Source organism: Columba livia, chromosome 2, assembly GCF_036013475.1.
Source record: "Columba livia isolate bColLiv1 breed racing homer chromosome 2, bColLiv1.pat.W.v2, whole genome shotgun sequence".
NCBI classification, from domain to species: Eukaryota; Metazoa; Chordata; class Aves; order Columbiformes; family Columbidae; genus Columba; species Columba livia.
In genome coordinates, this window is record NC_088603.1 from 88,716,295 (window position 1) to 88,740,770 (window position 24,476).

Below are 24,476 nucleotides of genomic sequence, written 5' to 3' on the forward strand. Positions count from 1 at the left end.
ATGGTTTTGTCCAAATATAGTTCTGCATTTTAGCTGACCACCGGTGAGCTGTTTATAGCTATGGGGTCCTCTGTGCCAGCCTGTGCCCCATCTCTGATCATCCTGGGCCTGAACTCCAGTACAATGCATCGAGCGTCTCCATTTCTCAAGGCCTTTACTATTATATTGGGCCTGTATTCTGCTGTGTTGCTTTGCTATGTTAATCACAAATATCTATTTTTGCACTGAATGATCACTTGTTACTATCTGTATAAAACTGTAGTGGCATTATACAATGACAAGTGACAGTAAAGCAAATAGTCACAGACATCTGGCCAGAAAAAAACCCAATAAACTAAACCAAGTCAAAACCCAAACTGCAGGCACGTTAAGACAAGTTCAGGCAAAGCAAAGGTAGCAAGACTCTGCCATGGTCTTGCAAACTCAGTACAAAACCTGTAGCCTGTTACTTGCAGTGGCGATACTATATTATTGGGTTATAGAGCTAGAATAGCTGTTGGCCTTCTTAAAAATTGTTTCCTAAAATGATAGTTTTTCTTTATATCAGTAGTCCAGATGCCATCTGAGTGTGTTAAATCTCTAGAAACTATGAACTATATTGACTGCTCTGCATGATTATTTACACAGCTTTGACTGAACTGCCCAAATTATATTTCAGCTCAAAAGAAAAGCTGGAAATAATTTCCTGGATGCAGCCTCAGACCGTCTTAAGAACTGGGGAAATTACTCAGTGGCTTTCAATTTTTCAAGTGAAAAATAAAATGCATGCATGTAAGCATATTTGCACACTAAATAGGCTGCACCGAGTAGCACTTAGCCTAGGTAAGGAAAAGGGGTAAAAAGGTAGGGTGGAGTTCATTCTGAGGTCAGTCTATTCTAGCAGGTCCATCAGTATAAATTAGATCAGCCTCAGGGCTGCTTTGACTTATGCTGGCTGCCAACAGCCTGAGGAATACAGACTGTCAGCCTGATCAGCCAAACATAACTGAATCCCACAACGTCCCTGTGTTGACTGGAGACAAGGGGTGGCATTAGAACAGTAATACTGATTATTGTCCCTTCAAGGATTTATATCAAACCATAGGTGGTTCTTTTTAATCATTTTCAGGGACATTTTTTGTATCAACAGTATTGTGTTCATTAAGGGTAAATCAAAGACTGTGCATCGTTTGCATGGACTCTTAACTCATTTGTTTTCATGGTGTGTACCACATTGGTGCTATTCATTTGAAATATAGCAGCTGCCTTTTGGAAAAAGCGATTCTATGGCTTCTGTTGGAACCTTCACTATGAAAGCCATAATTCATCCTAATAACTATTTGTCTGTGAGTAGCCTGAGCAGGTCTGCAGGGAGGCTGAGCCAGGGTTTGAAGTCACTCTGGTGCAGGCCATACCCTCACAGACGTGGCACCACCCCCTCAGGCAACAGGCTCTGTTAGCATCCTGTCATATAGTCAGAAGGTGAGCCAGGTGAAGACTACAACCACCTTGTTAACTTTGATTTGCAGCAAAATCTGCTGTCTCCTCTGATGCCTTGGAAAGCATCCATTTTTTCCACAGCTCCGAGGCTTTGCTCCTTGCTCCTCTCTTCAACCACTGCAAAAGCTGCTGCCTTGCAGCTCCTTGATGGGATTCCCTGGCATGTTACAGCCAGCAGCATCTCAGAGAAGAGAAGTAAGGAAATATTTAGGAGGTATATTTAGAAGCTCACAAAGCAAAGGACATTTTTCCCTCCTCTTTCCAGAATGTTCCACCTCCTATCTCATCTTAATGGAGCTCAGAGTAAAACTGAGATTACGCAAATAAGATAAAACCCCTGTGGTACAGTGTCGTATGGCCTTACACTCACATTCACAAATACAAATGCATGCGCATGGAAACATAATGTATTCCCAGTACTGTTAATTCCATTGCAAATCTTACAGAATGTGGTGGAATTTGACCCTGCACCTCAGAGTCCTAGATCTATGTTTTTTAGATGTCTAGATACCTGAAAGAAAAATAAGCTTAGGCTTTCTCAGACATAGAGCTACAAAGATCACAAAAAGAAGACTGTAAAATGTTTTTTCTAAGCACATTAATTTATTTATCTTTATTTATCTACAAGTAGTAGCAGCCTGAGCAGCCTCACCCTGTAGGTGTGTTGGAGCCCTAGGTCTGTCTCTGGCATCTTCTCCTGGAGGGACCACTTGGACCCACATGGTAGCTTTGTCTACTTTTGCACCTGATGGGACTCCTGGGCTCATCCTCCTGTGTTGGGGCTTTCTGACCCACCCCAGATCTGCCTGCTGTCTGTCATCCTGGGGGACAGTGCCCCACTGATGAGGGCATGGCCTCCTCCAGGGTCATCTCAGCTCCTAGCTTGGCCCCATTCCTGGAGCAGCCCCACTCACATGGGTCCCTTTTTTGTTACTGTTTTTTTGATACCTGGACCTATTTGGTTCTCTAGGGCAACGGTATCAGAAGAGCTCATATACATGAGCAGGTGTGGAAAAACAGAATCAAGGAAGGCCTAAGCAACTATGATAGCACTTGCATAGAATTGCTTAGAGGGGTCAGATTTTTCTTTAATGATGTGTATCTTCAAATGTGAAAAGAAATAATTCTGCAAGGCAGCTGTGTGTCTGCAGCAACAGGAATAGTATCTCTGTGTGATCTGGGCCAACTTTTGTATTCTTCTACTATGTAGGTGGAAATAGGAACCTAAGCAGTTTTTGTAATCTTAGAGTTTATCAGAGAATTGGGCAGAAAAGGAATTTTAAACATGAGTTTTCTTCATTTTATTGTCAATTAAGAACCCCTTTTTTTTGTTATTTGTATTTTTTGGTCCATTGCATTTTCAAGGGTTATAATAGTATGCAACATGGAGGGGAAAGATCTGTGACAGGCACACAGTAAGCTATTGTCCAGCACGTGTATTGGTGCTGATGGAGATGTCATGTCTCCAGGCTGTCTGAGATGGTGTGGAACAGCAGCCAGCACAGCTGGGGCTTTGCAATTTTAGAGATAAATTTTTAATGTGGTGACAGGGTTGAAACAAGAGTTTGCTGAGAAGCTTACGAAAATCACCAGTCTGAATGGCATTGCACATCACAGCTGAGATCTCAGATGAGCTCTGAAATGTTCTTATTGTCATCCTGAGTAACTGGGTAATTTGGACAGAATCAGTGTTTCTGACTCATGACTTCATGAAATGCTGATTACTTTTACAGGCTTAAAGAGATGCAGAATCTTTTTGCTCTTTTGGAGTGCTTTGTCACGGTCCAAACTTGTATGAATATACATCTTTAGTTTGATTTCTGCCCTCATGCAAGTCGTTCTGGAAATGCATAATTAAGGAAAGAATTACCATGGATGATTAAATTTTATACACACACACACACGCACACACACACACACACACACACATCCTCCTTCTCCTAACACCCCACTTCTAATTATGTACGTCTTTTCTATCAAATTACTGGCTTCCTCCTTTTGTCCTTTTTGTCATCCCTTACCTCTCATCTTTATTGCTCCTGGCAACTGCTGCTGTTGACTTCCTTTACACATATACAAAGAATTAATGTTGTCTCCTCCTCCAGAAAGTACACACTGAAGGCTCTTTGGGACAGTAGTAGTACAACAATTAAGTATTTTTCTTGGCACACTATCTGAATATTTCTTGTCTTGACTGTCCCTGCAGCTGGTTTTGAAGTCTAGTTTCTGATTTTTTGGCAAGATAGTTACATTTTCCTGCAATTTTGTGTAACATGCTGAATTAAGAAAACAGTAGTATCTCATAGCATTCTTATCAGGAGACAAATATGGTTCCCTATTGCCATGTTGAAAATATAGAAAATCCTTTAAAACTTAGCATGGATATTCAGCAAATAGAACCTCTGTAATATTTAGTGGGTTTTATAAAACTGAGCCAAATAGCTAGTATCATGCCTGTTGTCATTTCCTCTTCTGAAGGAGGTTGTGCTCAGCTCCCAGAGTAACCAGAGGAAGGGTTGTGGCAATGACGGCAAAAGAGGAGCAGGAGTGGCAGCTGGCTGACATCCCTCCTGCCCTGGAAATTCTGATAAAGTTACTAGTTCAGAAACAGCATGTCCAAATGGCTGCTCTCATCCTGCTGAGAGGCTTGTGCTTGGGAGTGTGGTGTTTGTATGGGTTTTTCAGGTTGCATGTGCCGACTTCTCTTCTGCAATAGCTGAGCCTTATGCCTGCTTTTTGGTCCTTCTTCCGTACCCTAAATACCTACACCCCCTGTACCATTTCCTGTCTCTCTCTCCAGTTTCACCATTTTCTTTAATGTTTCTACTCTGCACTGGTGTAGCCTCACTTGGAGCACTGTGTGCAGTCCTGGGTGTCACAGGATAAAAAAGATATAAAGCTACTGGAGAGCATCTGGAAGAGGGCTGTGAGGTTGGTGAGGAGTTTAGAGGGGAAGCTGTATGAGGAGCAGCTAAAATGACTTGGTTTGTCCAGCCTGGAGGAGACCAAGAGAAGACCTCATCACAGCTACAGCTTCCTCACAAGGAGAGGAGGAGGACCGGGCACTGAACTCTTCTCTGTGGTGACCAACGACAGAACCCAAGGGAATGGCAGGAAGACGTGCCAGGGGAGGTTTAGGTTGGACATTAGGAAAAGGTTCTTCACCCAGAGGGTGGTGGAGCACTGGAACAGGCTCCCCAGGGAGGTGTCATGGCCGCAAGCCTGGCAGTGTTCAAGAAGAGACTGGACAAGGCCCTCAGACACATGATGTGAGCTGTGGGGTTGTCCTGTGCAGGGACAGGAGTTGGACTTGATGTCCTTGTGGATCCTTTCCAACTCAAGACATTCTATGATATCTTTCCCCATCCCTCCCAGTGTACTCTGTGAGACCCCTCACAGGGCAGTGGCTGGTGTCCCCAGCCCTCAAGCCTGGAGATGCTGAAGGGACAGCCCAGCTGAGCTTGCTGCCCTCGTAGGGCAAGGGGCAGAGCAGGAGGGCTAAGCAGGCTAGGGCAGCATGACCTGAAGCCTTTTGCCCAGCTTCTTAGTTCAAGGGAAGCTTCACAGCTATCAATTAAACATTTTGAAGCTAAGTGATGAAGAGCAGACAGCATTTTTCCTCACTCAAATTGAGGGGTGGGGAGTTCAGTTTTCCTCTTGTTTGAAAAGCTATTGCTTGAACAGATGCTGCTTATCTGTTACATTTGCGACCTACCTGCTCCAAGAACTGCTCACAGCTTTGCCTGTGCAGTGTGAGGCTGAATAGCTTCTGGGCTGGAATTACAAGACATTCCAAGTAGCAGAAATTATTAACGTTCACACAGTTCAGCCTGTGTTATTGGATGTGCTTCTGTTATATATCAAACATGTGGCTATACCACATAACATTAGATAATTAGATGCCAAGAGGTGGGGTGTTTTATTTTTGTTTATTTTTGTTTTGTTGTTTTGTTTTGTTTTTTCCCTCTCATTCTCTTAATAGACCCAAGCTTTGCAGATCCAAGGTGAGCAGAGTCAGCGGTGGGGTCAGAGAGAGATTCCCCCTGTCACTGTCTGTGCCACCTGCTGCTGGCACAGAGGCTGAGCAGCACCAGCAGCCCTGGAGCCAGCACTGGGCCCAGCTGTGTGCTCCTCTGTGAGTTGAAGTGTCCCTTTACCCCAAAACATTATCATTTGCAGTGTTTCTAAAACAGGGAGATTTGTACATGGGGATGCAAACCTTACATCTAGTTTGGAGGGGGAAAAAAAAAACATGCCATGAAATACTGCCTTTAAGTTATGCTTCTCTGAATACTTGTGATTATTTTAAGTGGCCTTGTTTTGTGAGTCTAGTTGCCAATCTACAGTTCCGCAAGTATTTTGAAAAAAGAAAATCTATGGAAAATCCTGTGGAAACTGAACTAGAGTATATATTTTTTTTTAAGATTCTGGCTGGATATGTGTTTTAACCAAGGTGGTTGTTCTTATTTTGGTCAAGCAGTGGCCACTTGTGCATGCTCAAAAAGCACAGTACTAGAAAGTTTTCAGTACGTAGTTAGTGTTCCTTTTCTTCTTTGCCAAACACCAGTACTTCTTGCTGTCTGAAATTTCAGGTAGTAGGTGTGTTAGTAATACTGTTAGTTTTCAAAAGCAATAGCCAAAGTGCAGCTACTCATCACATTAAAAACTACCTTCTGAACAACAGAAACCTGCTTTTTAAACGTCTATTTAAAAAGGAAAAAAAATGTGATGAGGAATTATTCTGCCTTTAATCCATTAAAAATTTGAGGCTGGTGAAAGAGTTTCCCAAAACCCTACTGGCTGCTGGCCAAAATGGAGTCAAAATAAGCTGCACTGAAACAATCAAGAACTTGATTGTTTTAAGATTAAATTTTCTTTTCATTCCTGAGTCTAAAATTGCAGACAGCTCTGCAGGTGTCTGAACAATATAAGATCATTGAGGGAGAGAAAGAGAAATGAGAGAATCAGAAAGCAGTGGCTGGTGTTTTTTTGCTTCAGTTTGTAAATCTATCTCATTAGGTTTTTCTTCACCAATAAGAAGAATTGTGCTGAAAACAAGTATTCACATACAAGTTTGACAAGAAAGGAATGTAACTCTTTATTATGTTTCTGTAAGTGGGGCTTATGTGATAGTTAATTGAGTTTCTAATGAAAAATAGCAATATTTTTGCTCCACAAGATTTCACCCTAAGATAATTTGAACTTCTTATAAGATAAAACAGAGTTCTACTCCATACTAAAAGATGATAATTCCTAGCTAAATATGATTATTCCATTGTTTATGGTGCCTTTGGAGAATCTAAGTTATTTTGTCCTGTATAAGGATGTTTAAATGACTCCTTAATTTCTGATTTAATCTTGAATGTATTAGAAAATTGTCATGCTATAAAGCAGACACCAGATGGCAGTAAGATAAAAATAATAGAGATAACATGTACCAAGGTTTTAGCTGTAAGCTAAAATCAGGGGAAAGCCACTAATGATAGTAGCATACTATTTTTATAGGTTGTTGCATGTATTTGAAAAAACAAGCTGTCATATCCCAAATACAAACTGTATAGGTTTTCTCAACAACAGACACTGCTTGTGTGTTGCATCAGCATAAGGGAAAAATATGTAGCCAGAGACACCATACTTCTCGCTTTCAGGTAGAAGGGTACCTTGAGGAGCACATCATCTGGAATTGGCATATGTTTGTTAGTATGGGCACTTTTTTGTTAAGGTGATGGAATTGTTATCATAGTTCTGTTGCCTTGCAGACTCACTGAAGAGGAAACACCAACTTTCTTCAGGGCCCAGAAAAAGGAACTTACCTACATTTCATCTGATGACATTGACCGAATGACCTGTTCTGGTTGCAGCATGTTGCCTTAGATGCAATAGGAAAGACTGAACTTCAGGGTACAGGCCATCAGAGAACTATCACCGGGTCTCATGATAAATCAGGGAAGAAAAGTTGAGTGTGTTCAGACACATCAAAGTGTTCTTTGAATGCGTCTTCTCTGGCCGCTGCCAGAATTGGGTTACTGGCACAGGTCAGCTGCTCCAGCTCAGCACTTTTTCATTGCCTTATTTCCCGAGGTTTTGAGACTCAGTGCTGCGACTTGCGTACTAATGAACTGAACTAAGTAAAAGTTGTGTACATGCTAAAATAAATAAATCAGAACAATGCTGTGAGCATACACACATTTTTCAGCTACTTGCTTCCAGTTTGTACTTACTTCCTCTGTCCCATTTTTATTTTTTTCTGTGAAAAAAGTATTTCAGGCATCCAAAGTGGTCCAGAGAGCTTCACAGGACCTGATCTAGACTTCATGAAAGAGATAGAAGAACTTTCAAGGGGATTTATTGAGACCACAGAGAAAACCATGGCTTTGGAAAAGCTATGGGAGGAAAACGCAAAGTTCTCAGGTAAGGTGTGATCTCTAATAATGAATTGCTTTGTCTATCAGGTAGTGATAACCATCAAACAAAAGAATACTCTTATCTTAAAAATAAAATGAACAAACTGAAATTTTAGCTGATCTGAAAAACAAACAAACAAACCACTTTAATGATTACTATTACTATGGCTATCATAAAATGATAAGAAATACAGTTAGCTTTCTCAAACTGTGCCCTTGTTTTACTACTGGGTATTTAACCAAATAGTGTGAAGGGAAAGGTTTAAAGGTAAGGATTAATCATCTGAGTATATGGTTATTTGGTCTAACATGCATTCAGAAGTAACTTATCAGGATTTAAGTCTTTCTCCCCAGGTTTTTCTGTTGTACTATAGTGTCTGAGGGTGGAAAACCTCAGGAGCTCAAACACCTGGTGACCTTCAGGCAAACAAGTCAGTCTCACACTGAAAGAGTGAGACTGGAAACACAAAGTTCTGATGCTCCTGCTTTGTTTCCACACATACTGCACATCCTTACTGCTGTAACAAATGGGCATTTAAGACCTACTATTGCCCTGCCTTTCTGGCTGCATTTTCGAGCAGAAAGGTTGAAGTGAAACAGTTATTTTCATGTCTGGCTGTCTGGGAGCTAGCACATTAAGCTAGTGCTTTAGCCTTACTGAAAAGTGAATGGTAAGCAATTTCTTTTAAATTGTTTTTGTGATAATAGTAAAAGTACTGGAAACCACAGAAAATCAAGTGGATTGTTGTCTTTCTAGGAAGTTAGTAGTTTCACATGCTTTTCCTCCTGTAGAAATGCCCTTTGTGTACTACTTGCTATTGCTTATGAAATTGATTCTTCTGAAGTTAATAATGCCTCTCTGTAAAGGAAAATATTTGATTTTTCAGGGCTTCATAACATCACTGCTTTTCTTACTGTAAGTATTTTTACAGTTTGTTTCTAAATTACAGTTCTGGATTTTGAGGCATGTTTATTGTGACGGTTAGAAATTTCTATCCTGTCAAGTTTTAGTATACTATCTTAAGAAAAAATATGGCTGTTGAAGGAAAAAATGATACCTTGTAAATCTGATAGAGGTCCAGTGGTTTTTAGATTACTGATTTAAACCAGTCTAGGTTGTTAGTAGCTAAAATTCAAAGCTATTTGAAGGCTAATTGTTCATTAGAAGAAATTTAAAAGTGCATCTGCTAGACCTTGTGTAGTTGTATAAAATCATGTTACAAAAAGTCTTGTAAGGGATTCTTATCCAAATGTGTACTTGTTATTAAAACAAAGCACCCACCCCCCACCAAAACCAGCCCAACACTTAAAAAAGGACTTTGGTGAGATTGAAGATATGGGGTTATTGCTTGGATGAGATTACTTTGACTTCAGATTTGTGATCCAGTAAATATGGCAAGAAGACTCAAGTGGGGATGAAGGAAGACAGATTTGTAAGACATAACATAACTCCTTCCAGAATCAATTTTGCAGTTTATGTGAAATGAGTTTGGTCTTTTTGCTGTCCTTAATGCATTCGTCTTTCACTCGTGCAATCTCAACAAGAAGTGGAAGGCTGAATGGGCACAGTAGTGGATCTCTATTACTGTCACTTTTGCACCTTTCACAGATCATTGGTTTTACTTTAAAAATATTTTAAAACGCATTTTCTCCAGTTGTGATTGATTGTAACCACTACTTCATGAAACCTAGATTTCCAAATTATAACAACATTAGATGGCATTTTTATAGTAACATTTTAAAATTGCTCATGAGATACTTGATTGAAATAGCTGTATCAATACGAAATTTAGTTTCTGGAGTGGAATATAAAATAGAAAGAATGTATTTATCAACATCAAGAAAATTATTTAATTGAAAGTAGCCTATCATTGTTAGCAACGAAGCTTGTATACACAAGCTACTTTTTGTATAAACCATGCTCATGTTACCATTACCCAAAAGAGCCCTAGCGAAACATTAATTTATAGAAACTAAGACCGGGTAACAAACAAGTAGGACAGAGCCTACGTTTTGCATAGACATCTGATAGTGTAATCCTGTTAAAGAAGTGGGTTTACCCCAGTCCATCTTTAAAGAGCCATTCTTATTAATTACTGACATGCTCAAAGGAGCTGTGAGGCAAGGATGTCATGTCCCTGGCTGTCCCCTTGTCTTTGTAGTATAGACTCAGAAATTCCTTACAAGGCTAAAGAGCTCCTTGTGTTTGAGACCTCAGCTCAGTTTTCCGTCAAAGCAGAGAAAGACATCTGAAACAAAGCCGTCATGAGTTCAAAGTACCCCCAACATGATGTCATGAATTACCAAGGCTGGAGGTACTTTTCCACTTGAAAAAAAAAAATTGAAATGGTTTAAAATTCAAGAGGGCAAGGGTAGGTAAAGTAAGAGGCACCTGCTATTTTTTTTCTGCTAATGGAAGTGTCACATGTAAATGTTTTCTTTGCATGAAGATGGATTTGAATGAAGTGGAGGAAATTATTTCTAGAGCAGAAAACCTGTACGAGCAACCATATTTATGGAACATCCTGCATTCACTCCCTCATCTTGAATTGAACAGCTTTTATACAGAAGATGGGTTAGCTGCCATAGCACAGTTTCTGAAAGTTATTCAAAAGTAAGTAGTTTTACATGCTTGAAAGTGCCTTTTTTTTTTTTTTTTTTTTTTTAATATTTTACCCTCAACTTTTGTTCTTCTCACTGGCTTTTGAATAAAATAAACATTCTTATTAGTGTAAAGAGGCTGAAATTTTCTTCTGTTTACCAGATTCTGCATTTATAGACCCGTTCCGATTCCTTCATAGCAATATATTTAATCTCTGTCCAGCTCAACAGAGATTCCCTAGGAGTCTCTAAGAAGCAACTTCATCTTACCAAATTAGCCCATCACATAATATGGCTTTGAACACTGTAATGTGCTTTGCAACTCTTTGAAAAACCTAATATTTACATGTGACTATAAGAAAATAATAGTTTGGATTCTAATCAACATCATATATAGGTAGCACTCAGTCAATATTCATTTTGTTTCTCAAGAGTCTTGCTATAAAAATAGCTTTGACCGTTCTCTTGCAAGGGCTGAAGCAGTAAGAAAAAAGAGAGACTGTATTGTGAATGTGAAAGTTTTCTAACACAGGTAAAGGACAGCTGGATTCAGAGGAAGATGTGGTATAAAAAGCATAGACTAAGACAAGTATCCACAGTAATTTTAGGTAAAATACAGGGATTGTTAGGAAAAAGTGGTTACTGTTATGATTGCTTAATGATGCTGAAGAAAACAATTACCATAAACTTACAGTCAAGTTCCTGTCTTACCTCAGGAACACTCAGACTCTGAGAGTGTGCAATCCTTTCAGAAAAGACTTCTGCTTTTGGGATATAACCACAAGCACAGCTAATACAGCTTTGCATGTTAATAGTCTGCACAGGCAGCCAGGTTTGGCTAACAATCCCTCTTCTGTTTCAAATTATTAATCTGCTAACACAATCTCAGCAGCAATTTTTCTACCCTGAGCCTATGGCACAGACAGAGTGAGAAAGGGACAAGAGTGGAGGACGGTGGTGGTTAAGGCATTTGTCTTCCCACTTAACTGTTCTGCATGCTGAGACCCTTCTTTCCAGGAGGTGGCTGCCCATGGGCCTGTTGATGGGAAGTTGTGAATAAATTCCTTGTTTTGCTTTGCTCATGTGCGCAACTTTTGCTCCACCACTGTTGTGGTTTAATACCAGGTGTCGAATGAGCCCCACCATTCTGGTGGGATGGGAGAAGAGAATTGGAGGAGTAAAAGTGACAAAACTCATGGGTTGAGAAAAAGACAGTTCAACAGGCAAAGTAAAAGCCACACACACAAGCAAAGCAAAACAAGGAATTCATTCACTGCTTCCCATGGACAGGCAGGTGATCAGCCGTCTCCAGGACAGCAGGGCTCCATCATGGGTAATGGTTACTTGGGAAGAAAACCACCATAACCCTGAATGTCCCTCCTTTCCTTCCTCTCCCAGCTTTTTATTGCTGAACATAATGTCATATGATATGGAATATCCCTTTGGTCAGCTGGGGTCAGCTGTCCCAGCTGTGCTGCTTTCCAGTTTCTTGTGCAGCCGCAGCCCACTCGCTGGTGGGGTGGTGTGAAAAGCAGAAAAAGCCTTGACTCTGTTTAAGAACTGATCAGCAATGACTAAAACACCCCTGTGTTATCAATACTGTTTTCAGCACAAATCCAAAACACAACCCCATACTAGCTACTATGAAGAAAACTAACTCTGTTGCAGCCAAAACCAGCACAACCTATTAAACTGTCCTTATTTTGATCCATGAGTCTTCTCCTTTTACTTTTTTTTCCTGTCCTGTGGGAGAAGAAAGTGAATGAGCAGCTGCATGGATGCTTGGCTATCAGCTGGAGTCAACTCGTAAGTGATTAATAAGAGGGAGTCTCAGATGTTAACTTTTTTTTTCTTTATTATTATTTTTAAGAATTTGATACCCTTCAATGACTGAATTTGCCATAATTAATGCAATTTGGAAAGCAAACCACAAAAACAATGCTCACTTCTTGACTAAGTTTGTATTACTAACATATTATACATGTCTAGAGGTCCTAGCTCAGGCAGAATTTAGTCAGCAGAAAGGATCCTAAATTTAGAATTTCTCTCGCTTCCTGGGCTATACCATCTTTTCTATGTTTCTCAGAGGTACTCAAGAGACGCTTTTCACGCCTATTTGATGAAGTTAAATAGCATTGTGTGGTGTTTTTTTTTTTTTTTTTCTTCTTTTGCATATGTTGGAAACTGTTAATCCACTCCAACAAAACTTGATTCTTGTTTTCATAATAACAAAGGAATAGTCTATAAGAAATAACTGGTAAATCTGACTTAACCTCTAAGTAGTAAATTACAGCTATATCAACAAAGAAGTGTGTTTCACAGCTAAAGAGACTGAGACTGGGACTTGTAAGAAAATCAACAGATATATTTTTATCAATACATTCTCTAATATGCTTTTTGACACCGGTCCTCTTAGGAGATGTTATCTTGATGAAAATTGAATGAAACTCTAACTGTAAACTCTCTCTTTTTTTTTTTTTTTTTTTTTAATGAAAAGTCTATTTTGACAAAACATCAGGTTTTTAACAACAAAGGAAGTATTTTGATATTCAATTGCTTGAGCTTCATCATTTTCCACCAAGCCCTTTCAGTTCTGTGTTTATAGAGAGCTTGACTTTTGTTTTATTTTTCACTTTCAGTACCTTAGAGTCACTCAAGGATTTAGCTATGATGCCTTTGGGCAAAAGTTTTTATGATGTGGTGAAAACAGCACTGAATTTAACTGCTGCATCACTACAAGACAAGAGTTTAGAAGGTAAGGGATTTGCTACAGATATTTTTTTAATACCTTGTAATCATGCTGGCAATATTTGATAGCAGTGACTGTCTGAGCATCTGCTAAATTCCTAATGTAAAAGGTCTAAGAGCTGAATTATACTGCTGTAGTGCTAACCTATTTCTTTATTGATCTGTTTTTTAGAGAATAACATCTACATTTAATCAGACTCTGGCAACTATTTGATAAACAAAACACGGTGGTCTAATATATCGTGTTAAAATGATCTCTCAGTGGTGAATTTTGGAGTGATACTAAATCACTGCAAGGGCTAATTTCTTCCATTTGATAGAAGGATAGCCTCTTGTTTTAGATGTGCACATTACACATCATGGCTGTCTTACTCTGAGCTTCATTCTTCTATTATCATAAATTCTGGTGTCAGCTGAAGGGCCCTGTTTCCCCATCTGCAGTTTGAGCATGGGAGGTGAATTTGAGTGGAGGAGGTAGGCTAGCGTCCAGACAGCTCCTCAGAAAAAGGTCAGGAACAAGTTTCATTGGCAAACTGTCTGGTGGTACACAATTAGATTCTAGGTGCAGCTGCATGTTCTGCATAGAAGAATTAAATATGATCTAAATCCCACTTAATCTGTTAAAACCAAGACCAAAGTGGTGCAAAAGTGATACGCTGGAGCCCTTGCACAGAGTGCGAGCTTGAATTCCCTGTGTCATTTGGGATTTTCTTGGTGTTCTCCCTCTCAGCAATGATTTGTATCCAGCGCATACAGGTGGTTTACGTGACTATGTGCAGAATTAGACACACAGTTCAGAATGGCACCCTTCTGGGTCTGCTGGCAATCATTGTGCATCTCACCAGTATTGTATCAGCTATCAGAATACCATTAGATTAACAGACTTTACCATGACTGCTAATGCAGTCATGGATTTTATCCCAGCAAAACTGGTGTTCAGGTGTATACATTGTTGTTGTTGTTGTTATTGTTGTTATTATTATTATTTTGAAAGCTGGAAATGTGGTACTTGAATCTCATCAAGTATGAATAATCAAGAAACAACATGAACAAAAAAGCAGAAATGATGGAAACGGAGGTTATTTTTTTGTTTTGTTTTGTTTCTTTGCTTTATTTATTTATTTATTTATTTATTTATTTATTTTCCAGGCTTTCAGTATAATCTTTCTCTTGGGGATGTTTTGTGGAATCCAAATGCTGTGAGAGCAGAACTTGAATCCCAGTTTGGTTTTGATGGTCTTCGTGTTGAGAAACTGCTAAGTTACACAGCACAATTAACAAAGGTGAACTACTCCCTCCCTTTCATCTTTGTTTTTATTTGTACCCTGAAGCAATTTTTCATGCATTACAGAAACTATAGTCGTATCTTAGATTTGTGAAGCAGCTACAAGACTGCTAAATACCCTGGTTTCATTCTCATAAAAATAAATATATTTAGCTTTAGCTGGAATTTCTGCACATGATGATGCTGATAGGTCTAGTTGTGTACATTACTGAATTTATGCTTCTCTGAAGTCACCACTGGGTGTGGCAAAGTCCTGAGTTTATTATCCAGTCCTGTAGAGAATCCTGGGCTTTGTTCCACTAAGCTTTTAAAGTAGATGGTAGATTTGAAGCTGGCTGGATTAATTTGGCAGGTAGCATTTTTCATCTGGTTTGCTGGACAAAGAGTACCTGTCCTGTGCATAAATTAAGGCACATCAAGAGGCCTTCTCAGTTGTGCAGTCCTTATGCGAATATACTTGACAGATTTTTTACAGGGGCTATTCAAACATACCAGAAATGTGGCAAATTTTGAAGAAAATCCCTTTTCTCAGAGAGGGTTTTCTAAACTTTCTTCTAGACAAAAGTAAGCTGTTGTGACTGTCTTGTTTGAACTATGGTTTGAAATGCCTTTTGAATTTCTGCTACAGTGCACAGTTTTTGAATAGAATATGCTGGTATTTATCTGAAATCTGTTTGCTCTTTGCCAGGTATATTCTAGTGTTGTAGTCCAGAAGAGCTCATTATAAAAATAGCTAATTTACACAAATGGGCAAATAATAAAAAAACTTGACTTCTGAATGGCCTTTTAATGAAATATCAGAGATGTGGCCAGTTTGATGAACTCAACTGACTTTGACTGCAGCCAGTCAGCTATGGTTGGGTGTGTAATCCCAATCAACTCACTAGCTATTTATAGTATAAACTAATATAGTGATATTATGTGGTTGTGTTAGGGTATTCAAGACCCTCAAAAAGCATGAAGAGAAATATGGAAACCTGAACAATGTCTGTTCTGAGCATTTAAACTCTGTATGTAATGCTCCAGCTCATTTGGTGTCAAAACATCTGCAAAACTTTTAATAAATTTTCTAGTCACAGTTAAAAGGAGTTAGGATGTAAAGTATGTCAAAAAGACATTAATAGGGAGAATTGAAATGTGCTAAATTATTTTTGTACGCTTTAATAAAATTTATATGATTGGGAATAATAAATCTTTCAACAAAGAATTTAGAAGTCAGGATAATAGGAAAAAATTCTGCCCTCTTGGCCATACTGATGAAACCTGCCAACGTCAATTGAAAATTAGTCTGCTGCATGCAATCATTGATTGAAATGTACCATTGTACTGAATGCTTTTTGCTCCAGTAAATTTTATATTTGTGAAGTTGCTTTGCTATGCTAGTGCAAAATTCTAGTGTAGGTGTACTGTATCATTGTTCAATTAGTTCAGCAGCAGTCTGCAAATTACTGTAGAAGTAGCAACACTGATGTAGCTAAAAGGTGAAAATTCCTTGCATATGCAAGTGTTATCATGTTGCCTGGTGTATGAGAACACTAATGAGTTCACTGGTATTATATACAGCACTCTGTATGTGGGGTACTTTGAAGTGCGTGCCCCAAAATATGTGGCTACATCAAATGGGCTTTGTTCTCACTGAAGGAGGCCATGTAATATTCTTTTTTTTTTTTCATCAGAGAAGTAAGTTAATAGCAGAAATAACACTCAACAGCTCTCTTGAGATGCTCATGAATTCCTTATGTCCCTGCCAGATTCCCACAGGAGAGACACTGGAGCAGTTTGTGTGCTCTGCTCTGTCCAGTGTGCCAGGAGATGAAGGAAACAAAGAGAATGATGAAGGGGGATGTAATTCTGCATGGCATGAGGTCAAAATGTATCTTGTTCATACTGTCAGCAAGCTGAGACTTTATGCACAGGTATACTTTAATGAATTAATAGATTAAATTTCTAATTTTTGCATGTAGGCTGTCAACAGTAACTCAGTTAAAAGATCTGTTAGCTATTAAATGTTATTGTCATGAATTTTTTTCATATTGCTAAGAAGACAAAGTAATTCTTATGAAAGTATCATTACAGTGCAAGTATAATCTATCATCATGTGTCCATTTAATCAGATTTTCTCATTAACTCAAATAAAGATTCGAAATCTAATAGGGTATATAGTGAAACAGACTGCACTGCAGAGGCCTGACAGATGGAAAACTCATTTAGTGTCCCACTGGAGCCTGAATTTTGGGCAAAAGTGAAAGCAGACTACAGGCATCCACTGATATAGCATAGAATTCATTTATTTTTAATTTCTCTCGGCTATCTCTGCAATAGTGGCTGAAGCATGTTAAAGGGGATGAGAGAAAACCTCCAGTATAGCATCTTAAAATTATGCTCTGGAAGAGCAACTTGGCATGCAGTCTCTATGAGGACATATACACAGATACATGAAGGAAAAGATAAACCATCCAGATGTTTTCTAAGGAAAATACTTACCTGGCCACCTTAATGCTGGTGTTTGTTTTTCCTCTTAAATATGATGTGGGGTTTTTGTATGTTTGTTTATGGTGTGTTTTGTTCCACCCCCCCCCATTAAAAAATGTTATTCGTGTATCAATCTGCTCTGGAGATGTTTGCAATATCATCTATAGAAATAATGTACAGTTTATTGTGTATTTCCCCAAAAATGTAGCTTTTATTTTCTCTCTTGATAAAGGTTTCACTGATGTATGATGACTTGAAGTAATAATTTAATGTGATTGCCAAAACTAATGTACTAATTCCTATTGTAGCAATAGGAAAATCCAGTAATATTTCAGCCATGATTTTGAAATTCTTTGCAAGATCTGACATCCTTATGATGGAAAGCTGAAGTACTGTAAGCTGCTGGCCACTGGGAATTCCCTTGGTGAACAGGACATCTCCTATATTACAGGTCTTATGAGGAGTGGCTGAGGGAGCTGGGGCTGTTTAGCCTGGAGAAAAGGAGGCTGAGGGGAGACCTTATCGCTCTCTACAACTGCCTGAAAGGAGGTTGTAGCATGGAGGGTGTTGGTCTCTTCTCCCAAGTAGCAAGTGAGAGGTCAAGAGGAAATGGCCTCAAGTTGTGCCAGGGGGAGTTCAGATTGGATATTAGGAAAAAATTATTGATGGAAAGGGTTGTAAAGCATTGGAACAGGCTGCCCAGGGAAGTGTTGGAGTCACTGTCCCTGAAGGGGTTTAAAAGGTGTTTAGACAAGGTTCTTAAGGAAGTGGTTTAGTGCTAGAGTCAGGTTATGGTTGAACTCAATGATCTTGAGGATCTCTTCCAACTGGAATGTTTCTATGATTATAGTAAAAATCTGTTATAACCAGTTGGCACTAAAAACTATAATGGTGGAGGAAAGGAGAGGAGTCAGCTTGTTTGGCCAGGCCTTCATGTGCCTTATTCTAGATTACACAATGGGAGCATGCAGGCTCTATCTCTGTCCCTTGGTGTAATGAGGCCCCAAAAATGTTGAGGCTACTGCCTTCCATAATGTTGGCAGTGTAGGCAGATATTTTGTAAGGGAAAACAAGCCTGAGTAATTGACTATGAAGGTCTTCTCTTGGTTGGGTTCAGTCTCAGGCCACCTTTTTACCATTCCTGGGTCTTTGGGCAAGAACAGTAGAGCATAGGATGTTCTCTGTGTGTTGTAACGTTATATTGCAAACTTGCAGATCAGTCCAAACTGTATTGAAAATCAACCTTTGTGAGGCCAGTCATTTCAGAGTCTGAACACAGTGTTAGGCAGAAATTTTGCTATCATTGTTTGTTTGTTTGTTTGTTTGTTTATTTTTCTGAAAAACATGCAAATTTTGTGTGTTGTCTAAATAAGAAAACTTTGATTCTCTAATAAGGTACCTTCTATTTTGCATTCAATTTGCTAGGTATTAGAGCAATGGTTCAGCAGCAGCAGGCTCTCTCAGAAACTCCTTTTGGAACTTGAAGGAAACATAGCTGATTTAATGTCTCAGTTCCTAGATGACAGGGAAGCTGGGAAACTTTTTTCAGAGATAAATACTCTGATTCAGCAACGGAATGAGAAATCAGATGCCTACTTTTCAGGAGGATATACTGCATCTCATGATCTGTAAGTTATCCTTCTGCAACTCATCTTATGAATTTCAGATCAACTTGAATATTTTCACATTACGTTTAATTGATTTCTGATTTTTGTCTGTTTTGTGGTTTTATTTTTTATTCTGTAATTTAAAACCTCATATACAGTCAAATAATTGTGCTGATGCTTATACGTTCTGAAAAAGAAATTAAATCTCTGATTCAGCGTATAGCTACTTACAGGTTACATAGAGAACCCGAGTACATGATCAGGACTCATAGGAATCAGCAGCTGTGTATAATTAAGCATTTTGAACTAGGACCTGGATTCTTTATCTTGTTCTGCAAAGTCTAATTCCCAGTAGTTACTGTGACACAGTAATGCTTCTCATGGATGTATGTTATAGGATCAATCTACTCATGAACAGCAAGTTCAGGGCCTTTGAAATATTTTGGATTTTTGTTGTAGGAGTCATACTCATGTTAGTTTGTGCAGGAGACCTTGGAACAGAAGCCTGCTATGCAGAACAGAATTACAATGTAATGCTGTGTGTTTATATACAGATGTAGTTTCCATTCTTATCTAGGACACTCTGGGGCTAAGAATTCTTTTAATGTTTTGAACTTTTCTTAGAGTTTCAAGTTCCGCATTTGGCTTATCACTTAATGCAAACGTAAGCAGTTTATATGAAGACATGGCTATAAGTTCTGCACTTATTCAGTATGATGAAATTTGTTAAAGCAGTCCAAAGCAGTTGGTCACTACTCTAGTAGAAATCTATTCTGTTGCAACTTGGGAAACACCTTCAATTCCCATTTCAGGACAAGTGCAACCGCAAGCTTGTAAAGATTGGCTGTGCTTTAGTTTCAGGTATTCTGATATACAGTTTTTGTTTTAAAATAAAAATAAGACAACTGTTTTGGGTAATTTATGCAAAATAAATTGGTTTACGAGCACTGTATCCCTATCAAAAAAAAAAAAAAAGACTTTTTACAAATGATCTCTATAAATGATTTTGGGGTTCATCATCATAAGAAGAACATTGAGGTACTGGAGAGAGTGCAGAGGTGATGAAGCTGGTGAGGGGTCTGGAGCATAAGTCTGATGAGCAGCAGCTGAGGGAACTGGGGCTGTTTAGCCTGGAGAAAAGGAGGCTGAGGGGAGACCTTATCACTGTCTACAACTACCTGAAAAGAGGTTGTAGCGTGGAGGGTGTTGGTCTCTTCTCCCAAGTAGCAAGTGATAAGACAAGAGGAAATGGCCTCAAGTTGCGCCAGGGGAGATTCAGATTTGATATTAGGAAAAAATTATTGATGGAAAGGGTCTTAAAGCATTGAATAGGCTGCCCAGGGAAGAGGTGGAGTCCCTGTCCCTGAAGGCGTTTAAAAGGTGTTTAGATGAGGTTCTTAGGGACATGGTTTAGTGCTAGAGTTGGGTTAGGTTATGGTTGGACTTGATGATCCTGAGGGTCTCTTCCAACTGAAATGATTCTATGATTCTGTGATCTGGAAGGTTCTACACAGGACTTTAAAGTTGTCGATACAGGGAGTTAATGTAGGTCAGATTTGACAGAGCACCATCAAAAGTCTATGGCAGAGCATAGGAACTGATACTTCTTTCTAACTGCATATTGGATGACTTGCTTTGCTTCTGGGAGTTATGACATTGGCCTCAATTTGATGTTGCTTGTAATATCTCTACTTGTTAAAATGTCCTCCATTCCACACTATACAAATCAACACCTAAGGATAAATCTGAAAGACACAAAGTGCTTTAATACAGCACAGCCCCAAGTGGAAAGTGATCAGGCAATGTCTTTGGTTCTGGATTTGTCACTGTTTTAATTAATTTATAAAATGGATGCAGGCCTTTTTCCATTTCCAAACAAATATGTTTGGAACAGGGACATACACACAGTTTTCCTAAGTAAATGAACTGATATGGGATTATAAACAGCTGTATAACTGGTATGTTTAAGCTAACAGTTGCTAGTGGAATAGCAACCACTACCTCATTTTCCCTCCTTTAAGTGTGCAGAAGCATTTGTTTTGGTGCAGTAAGTGGTTTGATAGAAAATGAACTTTTTCATAGGAAAATTTTCCTTTTTTATTTTTTTTTTTCTTTTTCCTTCAAAGGGGTGGAAAGGAGATGATTTTGTGTGCAAATCTTCTCTAACTTTCATGGTTTTGGCCTTCAGGTAAATTAGTCTGAAGAAAAGTAGACTTGTCCATGAAAATAAGTTGTGCTTCTCACCTAGGAGACTGATCAGTGAATGCTGAGAGTCAGAGGGTTTCTTTGTTTTGTTTTTGCTGTTGTTTCTTTAGTTTGCAAGGTTTGTATAAAATCCATTACCTACTTTTAAGCGAGAGACTGCAGGCAAATTGTTCAATAATTTAGTAGTACATTTTTGAATTTAGTTATTTTTATAAGAGTAACCTGCTATACTGCTGCTGTTTTAAGAAACTTAAAAGTAGATGATATAGTGACTGCACAACAACAACAAAAATCCCATAATTTTTCAGCAACTTTATTTTTTTTGTTTGTAGTACACAGTGTTTCTGTGATCTACCTCTTTTGATTGCAGAATCCTTCACCTGGAGACAATGCAGTCTGTACTTCAGGGTGTACCTCAGTGGCCTGTTACAAAGAGATTGCTTCTGGTAGATGGAGCTGTAAGGAACGTGATAGCACAGTATTTATACTTCACTGAAGGTAAAGCTGCACGGTGGTTACTCGTAACTAGCACTCAAATTACTTCCATGAATAACATGGGAAATGGATAACATTCTACCTCTAGGAAGGCACTTGGGCTCTGTAATACATGTCACACTTAGATATTTACAGCAGCTTTTGAATTCCTAAAATTTTGTTTGCCTTAATGATAGAACACGAGATAATACCTGTTTTCACTTCTTATCAGGATTTTCGTAGGCATACTGTATGATAATGTATGCTGTGCTGATGCAGCTGTTGGTTAAAGATCTGACTCAAGAAGAAGAGCCTGTTTAATATAAATGCCTGAGAAGTTTCTGACACTATCAGTCATGTATATGTCAACAAGTAGTCTTGGGTTTAGATTTAGATGCAGCTTGACTTTTCTGGCTGCTCATCGCAAATGATGCAAAATGCTGAGCTGGATATATGGATTTTCTGGTCTCTTTAAGTAAGGATTTGATTGAGGACTGTGAAGCACAGAGACAGGGTGCTTCTTTCTCTGGAGGCTATGCTTTTGGACACAAAGCCAGGCTGATGGTGAAGGAAGTGGAAGATGTCATTTGCAGAGCAGAGGGGACAGCGTTGAAGAACTCAGGGTCAGTGGAGGTGTATTTTACAAAAAGTTAGATAATTGGATCTGTTTTCAGCAGTTTGACTGAATAAGGTGAACTAACTCCCATGAAGTTCTTGTAAACATGTCTGTTCAGCAATTGTGATTTTCAGATTTGGAATACATTATAATATTTTACAGTGTGTTATGACTCAGCACCATGATACCCAGGAGTTGGTCAGCAATATCATCATATTATAAGGTCCACACAGAGCAGGATCTAAAGAAAAAAAAAAGAAGGAAAAGGGACAAGATATATTTCTGTGAAACCTTTTACTGGAGACCTGCAATACTATAATGTGGATATATATAGGAAGAACACTTGTACTACTCAGTTGTAATTAAGTATGTGAATAACACTGTGGTCCTTTTGGGGAAACTGATAGTTTTAAATTACTTGATATTTGCGTATGACTTTAAAGAACAATATATTAAAAGCACAAATTTTGTCCTGAATTTACTTGTGTGCCCAAATTTGCCAGACACCTCTGAAACTTCAGGATAGTTTCGATAGTCTCCTTTTTAGGATGGATTGATTTGAAGCATGCTACACAGTTTTGCCTGTGTACTGTATACCAGTATACCTTGCTTCGTGACAGTGGAGTTATACTGATTTACTACAGCTGGGCATCTGCTCTGTCACCTTATGTGGTAAAATGCTCATCTCCATCCACACAAAGGAGTACAGAGGAACAGTGGCAAGTGGGGGAACCCAAATGGTACCCTGTCACGGATCCCTTAGGGCTGGATTACCACCTATGGCAGGGGTGTCAAACTCATTCTCACCGGGGCCACCTCAGCCTCCCGGTTGCCTTCAAAGGGCCAAATATAATATTAAGACTGTATAAATGTACAGCCCTAAAATGACATTCAGCCCTTTGAAGGCAGCCGGGAGGCTGAGGTGGCCCCGGGTGAGAATGAGTTTGACACCCCTGTGCTAAGGGTATAAAGCTCATTACAGGACGCATGGAAAGAGCATTTTGGGATTGCACAAGACTTAGAATGGAAGGTTTGGAAGAGGAATCAAAGGCAGGGAAAGGAAGTGATCTAGGTGGTTTGGGGAGGAACAAGCACGAGAATAAAATAGAAATAAGGTGATGAAAAGGGCTGTTCAATATGCTTTTTACTGGCCATGCCCTGCATCTGACCATTGTGGGCTGTCCGGCCTTCTCACTAAACTCCATTTCTAGTTATTTTCCTGCGTGAAGATTCTTTATTCTATGTACAAGAGTGTGTATGGGGGGCTGTGTGCAGCAACTGTGGTCAGACAGCGGTATGTACAGGGGCCCATAGCAACAACTGGATGGATTGGAGTGAGTGAAATCAAGAGCCAAAAATTGGTGTGTGACCTGTGTGTCTATGGTGTCAGAAACTGGAGTGATGGAGGGTCAGCTTATTAGTGCATGATTGCTAGTGAATATCAGGCTGGGATAGCTGCAGCGTGGGTGAGGTGGCCTGGGTGTGCACTTCTCTGACAGTGAGGAACAGTCAACTATTGGAAGAACCAGGAGCTCCAGGACACCACCAGAGAAACTGTGGGGTCTGGGTGACAACTGAGAGACCTGTTTGTGTACCTCCTATGTACAAGGCAGCTGGGGAGGGCTGAGGGAACAGGAAGAGCTGCTAGATGGACTGAGTGTCTAAGAGCACTTATTGCAAGGATCCACTGTGTGTGCAAGCACACCTGGATCAGAAGCTGGAGTGGGGCTGCAGCCTTGAGGGTTCAAATGCCCAAGTGCCAGCAGCTCGGGGGGGGAGGCTGGGATTTGGGTGCAGATGCTGGGCAGACTGGGTGTCTGAGCATAGCTGCTGGGTGGGATCCACATTATGTATATATACACATATGTATTCCCTGGAACAGACCATCCTGACCAACCAGGGAGGGAAATGGAATGAAGTCCTTGGTGCTGTTTGTGTGTGTATGAGTACTGCATGTGTTGCCAGCCATGTGCATTTACTATGTGCATGTTGGGTTGTGTACCTACCAGCCCAGCCTTGCTGCCAGCTGGACCTGGGCCCATGGAGCTATGGCAACCTCACTTCAGTAGGGCTACTGGATTTGGCAACTCCCTGACATGACCTGGTAACATTTCTGTGGTTGTCTTTTATTTGAGAGCAGAGAGGTTAGTTTTGCTTTGGACCTTAAGTAATTAAACTACCTCTCCATATCTCAGAAAAAATTACTGGCTAAATCAACAGCTACCTATGGAAAGAGTCCAAGTTTATTTACAGCGTTTATAGCTAGAAGCCCACACACGACCTCATTTTCCTTTCCTGAAAATCGTGAATCCTCACAGAAGTCATAGGAGCTATTCTGATATAACTGCAAAAGCATCATGCTTTTGCAGGTGTAAGAAAATTGGTTTCTTCTTTCTGCCTTGTCTTGATGAGCCTTTTTCAGTGGGGGTGGAGGAAGAAAGCAGTCTTTGCTCCTCAGGAATGCAGAGTGCAACTGTGTACATATTTTGTGCAAAATGAAAGTGCTTTGGGCAGGGATGTTGCATAAGCCAAAGTGGAACATTTATGCCTACTGTATTTTTTAACCGTATCATGCACAGTTTTCT

General features: G+C 39.5%; 1 protein-coding gene across 1 annotated transcript in view; it reads left to right on the forward strand.

Moving 5' to 3' along the window:
• Positions 1-24,476, forward strand: part of ABCA13 (ATP binding cassette subfamily A member 13) — a 181,466-nt gene that overhangs the window by 3,555 nt on the left and 153,435 nt on the right. The window contains exons 4-11 of the mRNA XM_065053420.1: positions 7,739-7,890; positions 8,771-8,799; positions 10,334-10,497; positions 13,124-13,239; positions 14,382-14,515; positions 16,269-16,433; positions 18,415-18,617; positions 21,172-21,299. Of these exons, the coding sequence (XP_064909492.1) occupies positions 7,739-7,890; positions 8,771-8,799; positions 10,334-10,497; positions 13,124-13,239; positions 14,382-14,515; positions 16,269-16,433; positions 18,415-18,617; positions 21,172-21,299 (1,091 nt within the window). The remainder of the gene's footprint in view (positions 1-7,738; positions 7,891-8,770; positions 8,800-10,333; positions 10,498-13,123; positions 13,240-14,381; positions 14,516-16,268; positions 16,434-18,414; positions 18,618-21,171; positions 21,300-24,476) is intronic.